Here is a 15,515-nt window from a genome sequence, read left to right as displayed (position 1 = left end):
CCCCTACTATTATAGTATTGCTGTTGATCTCGCCCTTTAAGTCCATCAAAGTCTGCTTTATATATTTAAGGGGCTCCTATATTAGGTGAATAGATATTTATAATGGTTATATCTTCCTTTTGGATTGCTCCCTTTATCATTATGTAGTGACCTTCTTTATCTCTAACTATGGTCTTTATTTTAAAGTCCATTTTGTCTGATATAAGTATTGCTACCCCAGCTTTTTTTTCATTTCCATTTGCATGAAATATTTTTTTCCATCCTTTTATCTTCAGTCTGTGTGCATCTTTTAATTTAAGGTGTGTCTCTTGTAGACAGCATATGTATGGGTCCTGTTTTCTTATCCACGCAGCTACCCTATGTCTCTTGATCGGATCATTTAATCCATTAACATTTAAGGTTATTACTGATATGTAATTGTTTATTGCCATTTTTTTCTTTAAAACTGTATTCCTCTTTTGCTATATTCTTTTTTTCCTTTGATCTGTTTACAACAGGTCCCTTAGCATTTCTTGCAGCCTTGGTTTGGTTGCAGTGAATTCCTTGAGGGTTTTTTTTGTCTGTAAAGCTTTTTATTTCTCCTTCAATTTTAAATGATAGCCTTGCTGGATAAAGTAGTCTTGGTTGTAGGTTCTTTTTCTGCATTACTTTGAATATTTCTTGCCATTCCCTTCTGGCCTCTAGTGTTTCTGTTGAGAAGTCAGAAGTCATCCTTATGGGGGCTCCTTTGTAGGTGATAGTCTTTTATTCTCTAGCAGCTTTTAATATTTTCTCTTTATCATTTAGCTTTGGTATTTTAATTATGATGTGTCTTGGTGTTGGTTTCTTTGGGTTTCTCCTTAATGGAGTTCTCTGTGCTTCCTGAACATGTGAAATGTTTTCCTGCCTTAATTGAGGAAAGTTTTCCACTATGATATGTTTGAACAAAGTCTCTATCCCTTGTTCTTTCTCTTCTTCTTCAGGAACCCCTATGATGCGGATGTTATTTCTCTTCATGTTGTCACAAAGCTCTCTTAGAATTTCCTCAGACTTTTTGAGTCTCTTCTTTTTTCTGCTCTGCTTCTGTGCCTTTATTTATCGTGTCCTCTAAGTCGCTGATTTGATTCTCTGCTTCATCCATCCTGCTTTTAATTCCTTCCATTGTATTCTTTATTTCAGATATTGTATTTGTCATTTCTGACTGATTCTTTTTTATTATTTCAATGTCCTTTTTTATATTTGTTATCTCTTTATTTAGGTTTTCGTAATGGCCATCTATGGTTGTTCTAATATCTTTGAGCATCCTAAAATCATTATTTTAAACTCTTCATCTGGTAGTTTGTTTATATCTGATTCACTTAGGTCCTTTTCTGGGGATTTCTCTGGGGGTTTATTTGTGTTGTATTTCTCTGCCTCCACATTTTCTCTTCAGGGGAGTGGCTGTGATCATGCGCTTGAGTGCAGAAGCATTGGTGGCCTTGGCCTTTGCCCCGCCCCCGAGTGTGACAGTATGCTCGGTCCTGAGGGCACTGGCGAGCACCTTTGCTGAGCTGCGGGTCTCCGCCTGTTACCGGGCTTTCGCCCTGCCCTTGCAGGAGGAGCCTGCTCGAGGAACGGCTGCTAGCCTTGGCTCTACTGCCAGGCCGAACTGCGTGCCCTAGCTCAGCTCAGTAGCGGAACTCTGCCTCTTCTGGGCTTTTGGCCCCACCCCCGCGGGAGGAGCCGGCTACCAAGTCAGACTGCAAGCCTGGGTTGCACGGGCGAGGCAAGGCTGTGCTCCTGTGCCCTTGCTCAGGGGCTGGTCTCCACCCTTTCCGGGGTTCCCGCCCTTCTCCCGCAGGCTGGATTACAGGCTGCCAGCAGCTGAGCTTGACCGCTTTTGCACGCCTCCTTCTCCCCAGCTGGGCAAGATTAAGCTCACTCCTGAGCCCAGTGTTGGCCAGCTGGCTTCCGCCCCTGCCAGCAGAACTGCCTGCCCTCCGGCGAGCCCTGAGCCGCGTGGGTGGGGGTATTGCAGCTCGGACCCTAAGACTCACTACTGTAGACCCAAAAGCTCCCTCCTTCTATGTGACTCTGCTCTGAATGCCACGGGGGAGCTTGTTTGGCTGCTCTCCTGCTTCCCTTTGCTGGTATTGCTGTTTCTGGGGGAAATATTCACTTCAGCTTTGGGGAGTGACTCGTCCCTGGGGTTAGGGTGGCTCTCTCCCAAAATGTTTCTCCCTGTGCCTCCTAGATTACACTCTCTTCCTGTTACTCTGGTCCTCTCCTCCTCCCCCCCCTCCCCAGGAGCCCCAGGTGAGTGGTTGTGAGAGATATGTTCTGCACGGTCCCTTTAAGAAGGATCCTGGGTCTGAGAAATCAGACTCTTTCTCACAAACAGTATCCTGACTTGTTTCCAGCTAAATACTGTCCTTATGCCTCTTCTGGGCTCTGGGGCTGCAGGCTGGGACTTTGTTCCTGGGGCTCAGGACCCTTCCCCCTCTGCTAAACTCACTTCCCACCACACGAGTTTCTCCCTGCTGCCGTTCACTCTGGGGATCTGGGCAGTCCTCTCCGCGTTTGCGCTTTTCCTACCAGTCTCTGTGTGGCTTCTTCAGCGTTCCTTGGTTGAAAAGTCCTCTTAGTTTAGTCCAAAGTTGGTTTTTCCAGATGATAGTTTTTAAAATTAGTTTGTAATCTACTTTGGTTCTGGGAGGTAGATGTTGGTATGTCCGCCTACTCCAGTGCCATCTTGTCTCTCCAATGGCTTTTTTTTTATAGAGTAACAAACGACTAAAATGTGAATGAGGAAAAGAACTGATAGGTAATAAAGGTGCCCCTCCTTCCTTTTTAAGATATATGGACTTGAACATCACATTAACAATTATTATTAACCAATAATTGCTGGCAATTATTATGATTTGTTTTTCTCATCTGATTATACTGCTGTTTTATGATTTGAATCTGATTATTTACCTCTTAAAGATTTTTTGAAAATAATGTTTTTACAATTTCTTTTTATAATGTACAGAGAAAGCAACCAGTGAGATGAATACTGCTGAGGATTGGGGTCTCATTTTGGATATTTGTGATAAAGTTGGTCAGTCTCGCACTGGGTAAGTGTTGCAGAGTTTCAAAGGATTTTTATTCATATTTCCTTTTTATTAATATGAATAAAACAAAGGTAAGAAGGCAGAGCATATTACAGTTATACTTCATTTTAAAGAGAATGTTTTTCCTAGAAAGTTTTGGAGACTCATTCTATTTAGGTTACTTCTTATGACCAGTTAGTATTAAATGACTGATAAAAATGTTGCTGTTTTAATCACACTCTTTTCCTCCAGAAATGTAGCTTTTTTCACTGATTTTAAAATCATTAGGGATTTCTCAGTTAAAAAATTATGGTGGTCATTTCTAAGTTCTTTTCTTTGTCATACCTGAAACATTCTACCTTGCTGATCAGTGACTACTGAAAGAGGCACTTTAAGGAAATAGAATCTTAAACTTTTTGGCATATGGGCTTTGGGGAAGTACAGTTCAGTGAGTTGGTTAACTGATTTATAGATTAATGATTTTAATTCCTGGGCTAATAACTATTAGAAGCCTTATTTCTGACTTCATGCCCCACACATGTTGTCTTATTCATGTATTTTCATGTGAAAAATGTTAGGGAGCACTGCTGTATTACACTTGATTCTTCTGATGGTGATCTTAACCTCTGATGTACCTTCTTTGCCTGTTCTTCCTTCCCTTCTTTTTTTTTTTTAAATTTAATTTATTCTTTACAGAGACAGAGAGTGAGTCAGAGAGAGGGATAGACAGACAGGAACGGAGAGAGATGAGAAGCATCAATCATTAGTTTTTCATTGCATGTTGCATCACCGTAGTTGTTCATTGATTGCTTTTTCATATGTGCCTTGACCGTGGGCCTTCAGCAGACCGAGTAACCCCTTGCTGGAGCCTGTGACCTTGGGTCCAAACTGATGGGCTTTTTGCTCAAACCAGATGAGCCCGCGCTCAAACTGGCAACCTTGGGGCCTCGAACCTGGGTCCTCCGCATCCCAGTCTGACGCTCTGTCTACTGTGCCAACGCCTGGTCAGGCCTTCCCTTCTTAATACAGGTAGTTTCTTAGACTTTTATTGTTTCATTTTTCCCCCGAATACTATTTTTTCTTAATACTTTTTCTTTTGAAAACTGACAACTTTCAGGTATCTTTGTGTTGGTGACATTTGTATGTTCAGTTCTAATATTTCTTACCCAAGAACTAGCTAGTCCTGTGGATACAGTGTTATTTCTGGGTTATCATCTGGTATAAAGCCTCAGTATCACCATCTATAAATCTGAACTTTCCCTCCTTTGTTTCCAGTGTCTGTTAATGAAAAGATTATTTCATTTTCATGTAAAATCTCAGTCATTGTCACATTTATTTTGCCTCCATAATATCCCTCAGAATGTTGATGCTATAAAGTCTCCTTAGTTATAAAGTTCTTGAACATGGCCAAACCAGGTTGGAGCAGTTTGTCCTCAGCTTCTTTTTAGCCCTTCACTTTAGACCTTTTTGCCCCCTAATGTGCTCCCTCTGTCAGGTTTCCAAAAATGTGGCCTTATCCACTCCCTCTGTTGTCTTTATATTTTAGTATACTAAGTCTTGTTCTTTCTGATCTTTTTAGTTCCTTAATATAGTAAAAATTTGAGTAGCTATTTCATGCTACATATCTATTCCTTTTTCTGTATATTTCGATTGACCTCTCCCCCCACCAATCCCCCTTTACTTGAGACATTCTTTACCACGCTTAGATTTGTGAATTCACCTTCTGGCATTTCTTTCCACCTCCACCTCTTATATCCAGTTGCCATATAAAAACTGTGACCATGTTACTCTCCTTCTGTACTGAATTGTCCAGCCTTTGGCCTATGAATCGTTTATTTTCCATTTACTTCTCTCACATGCACCACTCTTTTGAACTCAAGCATTTGAATTGACATTGCTTTTCTGCCTTAGTTTAGTGCTGTTGGTCATTCTATTCCCTCTATTTCTGGAGTATTTTATTCTATCATTTTGTATATCTGTGTCTAATATCCTTCCAGACCCAAGATAGATACTGTTTCTTCCACAAAGCCTTTCCTTACCCTCTTTACTGAAAATCATATTATGGTTCTTTGAATCATTAAATCACTATACCAAAGCTGTTTTTATTTTTGTTTTTTACAATAGTAATTTATATCTATTTAGTAGCCTTAGATTTGTAGAATGAAAGGTCCATGAATTTTTGTTGTACAGAGGAAATAAGCAAGTAGTGTAGACAGTGTGGTCTCTGGAGTGAGACTGCCTGGGTTCAGATCCTAGCTGTTACTCCCTAACTGCTTACACTGACTAACTTATCTTTTTAGTAAGCTAAGTAATGGAAGTAGTATCTTCTTCATAGGAGGCTTGTTTTTGAGTATGAGATTAGTGTATATATATTTGTGTATGGGATTAGTGTGTGTATATATATAACCATATAAATATATTTATATGATTAAATATAGTGTTTATAATAGTAACTGGCACACAGTTAAATGGGTGTACCTCTGCCTGTTTTTGATTAAAGTCATCTTTTGTAACAGTTTTTTGAGAAGTAGGTATCAACCTCACTCAATCCCTATGTATTTTGTAGATAAAACTTTTATCTAGCATTCCAGTTACGAAGTTCCTTCTCTTTTTTTCACTCCCTTGGTTTTCTTTTTATCTTTACTTTGGTGTTCTTCATTTGTAGGTAATTTAAAAAAAAAATTTTTTTTACAGAGACAGAGCAAAAGTCAGAGAGAGGGATAAGTAGGGACAGACAGACAGGAACGGAAAGAGATGAGAAGCATCAATCATCAGTTTTTCGTTGCGACACCTTAGTTGTTCATTGATTGCTTTCTCATTTGTGCCTTGACCGTGGGCCTTCGGCAGACTGAGTAACCCCTCGCTCAAGCCAGCGACCTTGGGTCCAAGCTGGTGAGCTTTGCTCAAACCAGATGAGCCCGCACTCAAGCTGGCAACCTCGGGGTCTCGAACATGGTTCCTCCGCATCCCAGTTCGATGCTCTGTCCACTGTGTCACTGCCTGCTCAGGCTGCAGACAATTTTTATTATAATTTGTTTGGTTGCTTGACATGAAAAGACAAAATGCCTTTCATTACTAGAAATAGTGCATATTTTTCTAGTTAAAAATAATTTGTAATGCATCTGAAATTTTATATGATGTATAATGAAAATAAAGGTATCAATTTGTTTTTCTTTGTTAACATTATTATACTAGAACATGTTTTTCTTTTCCCTAAATTTTCTTACAATGAGAACTTTTAAGATCTACACTCTTAGCAACTTTCAAATACCATCACGTATTCTAAGTATACTCACCGTGCCATTTATTACATCCTCAGAACATATTTATCTTATAAGTTTGTACCTTTTGTCCATAATCACCCATTTTGCCCTTCCCCCAAGCTATCCTGTGTTTCAGTGAGTTGTTTTATATTCCATGTATCAGTGAGCTCTTACAGTGTTTGTCTTTATTTATTATTATTATTATTATTTTTTTTTACAGAGACAGACAGAGAGTCAAAGAGAGGGATAGATAGGGACAGACAGGAATAGAGAGAGATGAGAAGCATCAATCATCAGTTTTTCATTATGACACCTTAATTCAGGGGTCAGGAACCCATGGCACGTGAGCCAGATGTGGCTCTTTTGATGGCTGCATCTGGCTCGCAGACAGATCTTTAATAAAAAAAATAATAACGTTAAAAATATAAAACATTCTCATGTATTACAATCCATTCATTTCCTACTGCTCATGTTCATGGTTGCGGGTGGCTAGAGCTAATCACAGCTGTCCTTCGGGACAACACCAAATTTTTATTGGATAATGTGTAACATACATGGGTCATTGTATGGTTTTCACGGAATTACATTTTAAAATATGTGGCATTCATGGCTCTCTCAGCCAAAATGGTTCCCGACCCCTGCCTTAGTTGTTCATTGATTGCCCTCTCGTATGTGCTTTGACCGTGGGGCTACACCAGACCAAGTAACCCCTTGCTCAAGCCAACGATCTTGGGTCCAAGCTGGTGAGCTGTGCTCAAATCAGATGAGCACATGCTCAAGCTGGCGACCTCGGGGTCTTGAACCTGGGTCCTTCGCATCCCAGTCTGACGCTCTTTCCACTGCGCCACCGCCTGTTCAGGTATGTTTGTCTTTATTGATTCATTTCACTTAGCATTTATGTCCTCATGGTTCATCCATATTGTCCGCATACATTTAAGATATACTAATTTATAGCTTAAACTATTTGTATTTTTTTAAAAATCCAGTATCAAAAGGTTTAGATACATGCTTATTTTTAATTTTTTAAAATTTAGACAACATACTCTCTCAGTATATTCTTTAATATTTCAGTTATTTTTTGGGGATTTTAATTGACATGTTAAATCTATAAGTTTACTTAGGAAGTATTTTCAACTTTGCTATTTTAGATAATAAGGGGTGGTTCTATTTGTCCTTTTAATTATTATATATTCTTTTTCTCCTTCTCTTTTTTTTCCCTTCTACTTCCTTTTTATCCTCTTAGCAGTTATGGCTTGCTAGTTCCTTTAAATCTTCATTAAATTAATTCCTAAGCATTTATTAATTTGTACAAAAGCAATATTTCTTTATAGCATTTGTTAACAAATCCCCAATAAATTCAATAAAAATAAAATAATAAATAGTTACATTATGTAGCCAAACATGAGAAAGCTAAGAATAATAAGCCAGATAATAAAGGAAACCAGTGTTGTAAAATGGATTGGGGAGAAAACGAGTCGAGTGAAAAAAGATTTAAACTAAAGCTTACCTGATATATTGAAGTGTACAAGAAGTCAGTCCAGTATGTACACAGAATCAGGTGGTTTCCAATCTGATGTAGGTTAGCCCAGTCTAACAACAAGATGATACAGTGGCGAGGTACTCTCACATTTTATTTTCCCTTAGAGAGTGGAGATATACTTGAGAATACTTTTCAAGACTAATTTGTAATTTTCCAGGTAATAATATAATCAATAGACTCTTGAACTCTGTGTAAGATGGCCTGGGGAAACAAGCAAACCTGGCAGAAGTCCCCATAGATACAACATACCCTATGCTAACAAACAACTAAAACAAAACCACAATCGTTTAGAAAGGATTGTAATACCATTCTAATATTATGAAGTTTTTAAAAAAATGTCAAACCCTCCATATTTATTTCTTTTTAAAAAAATTTTATTAATTTTAATTTATTGTATTAACATGGATCCAAGTGTCCACCCAATATACTCTTTCACACCCTACCCTCTTTGCCCCCTCCCCCTAATTCCCTCCCTTTTTTCCTCTGGGATTTGCTATCCTGTTATCTGTGTCTATGTGTTATGTATAAATAATTTCACTAATCCCTTTACCTTCTCTAATCTCATCCTCTCATCCCCCTTCCCTCTTACTGCTGTCCCTCTGCTCCATGTGACTCTGCCTCTGCCTCTATTCCATTCCTCAGTTCACTTTGTTCTTTAGATTTCACATATAAGTGAGGTTATATGATATTTGTCTTTCTCTGCCTGGCTTATCTCACTTAGCATAATAATCTCCAGGTCAATACGTGCCATCGCAAAAGGTAAGATTTCCTTCTTTTTCACGGCCACATAGTATTCCATTGTGTATATGTACCACAGCTTTTTAATCCACTCATCCACTGATGGACACTTGGGCTGTTTACAGATCTTGGTTATTGTAAACAATGCTGCAATAAACATGGGAGTGCATGTCTTCTTTTGAATGAGTGATTTGGAGTTCTTAGGATATATTCCTAAAAGTGGGATAGCTGGGTCAAAAAGCAGCTCCATTTTTAATTTTTTGAGGAAACTCCATACTGTTTTCCACAGAGGCTGCACCAGTCTGCATTTCCACCAGCAGTGCAGGAAGGTTCCCTTTTCTCCACATCCTTGCCAACAGTTACTGAGTGTTGACAAGTTAATGAGTGCCATTCTGACAGGCGTGAGGTGGTATCTCATTGTAGTTTTAATTTGCATTTCTCTGATGATTAGTGACTTAGTACTGGTTTGGTTGTAATGAATTCCTTGAGTTTATTTATTTTTTGTCTGGGAAGCCTTTTATTTCTCCTTCAATTTTAAATGATAGCCTTGCTGGATATAGAAATCTTGGTTGTAGGTTCTTGTTTTGCATCACTTTGAATATTTCTTGCGAGTTCATTTTGGCCTCAAGTGTTTCTGTTGAGAAGTTAGATGTCATCCTTATGGGGGCTCCTCTGTAGGTAATTAACTGCTTTCTTCTTGCAGCTTTTAGTATTCTTTCTTTGTCTCTTAACTTTGGCACTTTAATTATGATGTGTCTTGGTGTAAACCTCCTTGGGTTCCTCTTTAATGGGACTCTCTACACTTCTTAAACTTGTGTAACTTTTCCCTTCATCAATTTAGGGAAGTTTTCAGCTATGATTTCTTCAAACAGGTTCTTTATTCTGTATTTGTTCTCTTTTCCTTTAGGAACCCCTATGATGTGGATCTTGTTTCTCTTCGTGTTGTCACAGAGCTCTCTTAGAGTTTCCTGTGACTTTTTGAGCCTCTTTTGTTTTTGCTGCTCTACTTCCCTTTTTTTCACTTATCTTGTTCTCTAAATCACTGATTCAAGCCTGACCAGGCGGTGGCACAGTAGATAGAGCGTTGGACTGGGATGCAGAGGACCCAGGTTCGAGACCCCGAGGTCGCCAGCTTGAGCGCAAGCTCATCTGGTTTGAGCAAAAGCCCACCAACTTGAACCCAAGGTCGCTGGCTCCAGCAAGAGGTTACTTGGTCTGCTGAAGGCCTGCGGTCAAGGCACAGCCCGCGGTCAAAGCACATATGAGAAAGCAATCAATGAACAACTAAGGTGTTGCAACGTGCAATGAAAAACTAATGATTCATGCTTCTCATCTCTCTCCATTCCTGTCTGTCTGTCTCTGTCTATCCCTCTCTCTGATTCACTCTCTGTCTCTGTAAAATAAATAAATAAATAAATAAAATTTAAAATTTAAATCACTGATTCAATCCTCTGCTTCATTCAGCCTGCTGTTGATTCCTTCTAATGCAGTCTTCAGTTCTAATATTGTATAAATATTTGTCATTTATGTCTGGTTCTTTTTTATGATTTCAATGTCCTTTTCGATGCTTACTATCTCCTTATTTAGGTGCTTATTATGTCCATCCATTGTTGCTCTAAGATCCTTGAGCATCTGAAAATCATTGTTTTAAAATTTGCATGTGGTAGTTTGGTTTCTTTCATCTCGCTCAGTTCTTTTTCTGGGGATTTCTCTTGTTGATTCATTTGGGTTGCATTTCTCTGCCTGCCCATTTTGTCTGTGTATTAGGTAACGCTGTCTGACTGAACTTTTTGTGGTGTCTTGATGAGGAAGATGGGCTCAGTGGTACTGACCTCCAGGCCACCTGTTTTCCTTGTTCTAGCAATCTTTCTTGAGGGTACTATTTTCCCTCTTGTTGTATTTGAGTATTGAACGCAGTTGGTATTTTCATGGCTACAGTATCCTTTCAGGTGGGCTGGCTCTAAAGGTCAACCTTGAGGATGTGTATTACACACTGTGCAATGTCCGTCCTGTTGGGCGTATTTATTCTCCACAGTGTCTGGTGCCTGCTAGGCTCCATCTTTGGGCATGCTGATTGTATAGCTGAGTCTAGGGTTGGTGCCTTCAGCCACCCACTGCCAGTTGTGTTGGTTCTAGATCTACTTCGGTTGGCATCAGCTGTTATTTGTAACTCACTGTGGGCTACCTGTCTGCAGGTACTTCACTTTTCTGTTTGTGTCTGCATTTTCTGTGCCTGGGTAGTGTGGGAGGTGCCAACCTTTGTATAAGGATCAACTTCCTCCTGCTTAGAAATTACAACAGCTCTGTAAAAGCATCTAGCTCTGTAAGATTTTTCTCCACTTTCCAGCTGCTCCTCCTGATCTTGCAGCTGCCTGGTCTTCCCACAGAGTCTTCTGTATTAAGACTATAGTGTGGGCTCAGACTGGCCTCACCCAACCAACCCCTCTACAGGTTGCACGCTTGGTGGGTTAGGGCAGCTGAGCTTGGGAATATGTTAGTGGAGCCCCCTACTTCAGTGGACTCTTGGTCAGGAGCTCAGTTTGGGGAATGTGGCCCCTACTCCAGAGCCTAATCCTTCAGCCACTGCTGGATACTCAAATTTTATTTCTCCCTAACAAGGTGAGCAGCAGGTCCAGATTGAGTGTGGCCGACAGTCCCCTCTGCAGAAGTTCTTACAGCTGGTGAGACCCTGGTCTCAGGGAGGAAGACCGAGAGAGTCCTCTTCTGGGGCTGACTGTACCTCCCCCCCCCCACCCCCAGAAAGTGGCTAAGCCCCTCGGCCAGATCCAACAATAGGTTCATAGTGACCCACGTGTTAAATATCCATGTTCCAAGCCTGTCTCCTTTCCCCCTATGGAATCTAGCACAGCAGGGCAAAATATACAGTGCCCTGGCTGGCTGACTGTGAAGCTCCACCCTATTCAATGTACATGAGCCACTGTGCAGGTGCTGATCACAGAGAACAGAACTCGCCTCAGCTGGGCCAGGTGTGAGGAGCCCTTCCTTAGGATACCGCTCTAGCAAGGGTCTTTAGGTCCTGAACCGAAGCTCTCCACAGCCGGCCCCTGGATGTGCCAGCCCTGGCCCTCCCTGACGGAAACCCGGCACAGACTAGTAGGAGACACTGCCCCTGACTGGCCTTCAACAACCTTGGAGCTACAAGCAATCCAGAGTTTGTGGCTGCGTCTGCTGGGCCCAGGTGCACGTAGAAGTACCAGCTGCACTCCTAGGCTGGCTTTTACCCACACTGGACCTGGGGTAAGGTCCACATAAAAGGCCAAGTTTTCTTGAGTCCCACCTCCTGCAGCCTCTGTCTGCTTGTTGGGCTTGGCTGCTGAAAAACCCTCTGGTAGAATCTAGAGCCTGTGGCAATTCAGGGATTAGGAAGGGTGGTGGTTATGGCTTTACCCCTCAACCCCAGGTGTCAGTCTGTCAAGACTTTTTCACAGACCTCAGTAGGATGTGGCCTCTGAGACTCAGAGGTGTGGTCTGCCTGCAGTTTGGACAGTTTTCCACAGAGTCTGTGAGGTGTAAGCACCAGTCTTAGACTTGGGAGCGTGCACGGGGTTAGGGTGAGCTGGGCAGGTGAGGGAGCGGAGCAGGGGGGCAGGGGAGGAGCTCTGGCTTAAACACCAGAAAACTGAGTCATCAAAGGGACCTCTGCTTCCTGGCCTCTCATAACGACCCAACTCCATGACTGGGATAGGAGTGATTCCCGCCGTTGGAGCAGTTACTTTTTACCCCAGGCTGATGCCACTTGGGACTGCTCCACCCAAGAAAGACTGCTATATTGGAGAATGATCCAGGGGTTCCAGTGGCCATCCCCCAGTGTCTCTCCCTGGGTCTCCAACTTTACACTCTCATGCAACTGTCATCCTCTCAGCCCTCCCTCCACCGGAGGCCTGGGTAAGTTGCTGTGAACGAGATTTTCTGTGCAGGCCCTTTAAGATGGAGCCTTTGTCTCTGAGAGTTCAGTCTCTTTCTAGCAGACAGAAACCCTGGTTCTTTTCACCTCCAAATGCTGTCTGGGCACCTCTTCTAGGCTTTGGGGCTCTGGGACTGGGGCTGAGCACCCACACCTCTCAGAGTGACCCTACCTGCAGTGAGAGTTCCTCCGGACCCTCATCCGCTGCTCGCTCCTGGGAGTTGACAGCCGTTTCTGCATCTCCACCCTTCCTACCAGTCTCAGTGTGGCTTCTTCTGTGATCCTTGGTTATAGACTCTTCTTTGTTTAGTACAAAGTTAGTTTTTTAAGAGGATTGTTCTTAAGTTGTAATCCAATTTGGTCCTGGGAGGTGGCAGTTGGAATGGCTGCCTACTCTGTCACCATCTTGGAATCCTCCATATTTATTCTTATTGTGATTTCTCTTTAAGAATATTTTACATATGCATTCTCACATTATGACTTTTAACAGACACTTGGTATATTTGCCTTCCTGGATCCTTTTCTCCCTAAAAAAGTGATAAAAATATTTTATGATTGCATTGTTATAAAGACAAGTATATTATACATCAAAATGTTTTCTTTTACCTAAGTTCTTTATTTTCTTTTAAAAAATTAAAATATATTTGTGGACCCCTAAAATTATTGTGAACCTTAGGTATTGCTTATTCGCTTAAGGATAGTATTACAGAATTGAGTTCTATATTATCAGGTCAACTTAGTAATAGAAAATGTTAAGGTTCATTTTAGGTGAGCAATGAAGTGTGGAGTTCCTAATGTATCATTCATTTTCATTTTTTCATTTTATTGTTGTAAAATATACATAACAAAACTTATCACCTTAACCATTTTTAAGAGTACAGTTTGTTACATTTGGTATGTTTGTATTGTTTTGCAATCATCACCACCATCCATCTCTAGAACATTTTATCATCCCCAACTGAATCTCTCTACCTATTAAACAACTTTCTATTCTTTCCTCCCCAGCACCTGAAAACCACCTATAGTTTGTTTTTAATCTTTTAAATAATTTTATAGTTAATGTATATGGAAAACTTATGGATGTCTATTTGGTTTATGTTATCTAGGAACCTAGATATACATTTTTAATGGTGGGTTGCTGATGGTAGCATAAGAATACTGAACAGTATTGTAGTTTTTCAGAGAGGTATTCTAGATACCTTATATGCTTTAGGGAAAACTGAGATGTGTAATTCCTGTGAGAGAGGAAAGGGGGCATGAGTTTTCCTGAGACAAATTAGGTAATATAATATCCAAGGCACTTATGGATTGGAATGCACTTCACAAGGTTATTTTTATAGAGATTAGTCGAGATTTTTTTTAAAAAGTATTACCTTTTGGTGTTAATCTGTAAAACATACAGATCTATTTAAGAGGGCTGATTTAGGGGTGGTGAAAGAAATTTAGGAAAGACATTTTTCTTTCAGGAAGATATTTTTTTAATCACAATGATTTGAAACCAGCAATATATTGTAGAATTATTTAATGCATAAATAATATTAAATCTTTCTTCCCTAATGAAATAATTTTAAAATTCCTTTGGCCACCTCCTCCTTCTTTTCCTTCTTCTTTTTCTTCTTCTTTTTGTTACAGTCATCTGTTTTGGAGTTCTGGCAGTTTGGAAATATTGTCAAGTTTTAAGGGGAAATAAAGAGCCATTCTTGTGAAATTTTCTTTAGTCAGAACTATGACCCGTAAACCTGACTCCCAGTGGTGTTTTGAAAATCCCTCAATTCTTCCTCTTTTAAAAAAATCTTACTGTTCTGTTCTTTATATCACACATACATATGTGTGTTTTTGTTGATTTGAAATTAAATTATGCTATTTTTAAATAATAAAAATGTTTTGTTTTAAAAGTAGAGACATATTCACATGGCTCAAAAATGGAAATAGTTTAAAAAGATGAATGTTGACAAATCTAAAACCTATCCCTATTTCCCTCCCCCAACCTCCATAGGAAACCACTTTTGTTTCTTTTATATTTTTCCATTGTTTTTTCATACAGATATAATATATTTCCCCATTCATAAACAATAGGCATATTGTATATACACTATTATACATTTATAATTCCTTAATACATCGTGTCAGCCTTAGAAATGTATTTCTTTTAGTATCAATATTACATTGGTTGTAAAAATTGACACATTTACAATTAATTTTCTAGTTTAGCATCAGTTTTGATTAGTGGCATGTGGAATATTTAATATACTTTAATACTTACTAATTATAATTATTTAATAATTTCAAATTATATCAGTTTTAGGAAACCTAGTAGATGTAATTGCTTCATATAGGTAATAGGGTTTGTTTTTTTGTGTGTTTTTTTAAACCTGAAATGTTTGAATATGCTGGACTTAAACCTTGAGAAGCATTCTAAAATTATTTTTCTGACTTCCTAAGATATTCACATGATTTTTAGTGTGCAGTTCCAGTATATGAGTAAATACTGAAAGATGCCTAGCCAGTGAGGTCATATGATGGACTGAAAAATCTCTGCTTATTTAGAATCAAGAGAACTTTCAGAATGATAGTAGCACTTTTCGTAACAAGTCTTCACATAATAAAAATAGCCTTTGTCTATTTTGATTGATTTGTTTATACTATATGTTAAAAATGTCAGCGTAGGTATTGCTTATCTGCAACAAAGTTAAAGTTTTATAATTAACAGCTAGATTAATTTGTACTGTTTTATATCTTAACTGTTTTTGCTTAAAGTAAGTTGACTGAAGGTGGAAAACAACTTTTTCTTTATTTGGCTAAAGGATCTAGTTAGCTTATAAGTTTTTTATTTATTGAAACAAAATTAGAAAGATAAAAATGTAGTTATTAGTAATATTTTGTGAAAAATATAAATATAAGCCTTTTGGCAAGAGTTTATTAAAAATATTTTTCATTGATCTCTATTGTCCTGTTCTGGACCTACTGTGACTTTTTCTTACATTCAACTGGAGGTTGGT

The 15,515-nt window shown here is 39.4% G+C and overlaps 1 protein-coding gene across 3 annotated transcripts in view; it reads left to right on the top strand.

The window, feature by feature from the left end:
* The window catches only part of STAM (signal transducing adaptor molecule), a 93,307-nt gene that overhangs the window by 31,932 nt on the left and 45,860 nt on the right, over nucleotides 1–15,515 (top strand). For 2 of the 3 annotated variants that reach the window (XM_066280175.1, XM_066280172.1), the window contains exon 2: nucleotides 2,990–3,074. The exons of the other annotated variant lie outside the window; for it this stretch is intronic. In XM_066280175.1, the coding sequence (XP_066136272.1) occupies nucleotides 3,007–3,074 (68 nt within the window). In that variant the 5' untranslated portion in view covers nucleotides 2,990–3,006. The remainder of the gene's footprint in view (nucleotides 1–2,989; nucleotides 3,075–15,515) is intronic. 3 annotated transcript variants of the gene reach the window in all.

The sequence above is a fragment of the Saccopteryx bilineata genome, chromosome 5, assembly GCF_036850765.1.
Source record: "Saccopteryx bilineata isolate mSacBil1 chromosome 5, mSacBil1_pri_phased_curated, whole genome shotgun sequence".
Classification (NCBI taxonomy): domain Eukaryota; kingdom Metazoa; phylum Chordata; class Mammalia; order Chiroptera; family Emballonuridae; genus Saccopteryx; species Saccopteryx bilineata.
The sequence above is the reverse complement of the archived record's forward strand: the minus strand, read 5'-3'. Positions and strand labels throughout refer to the sequence as shown.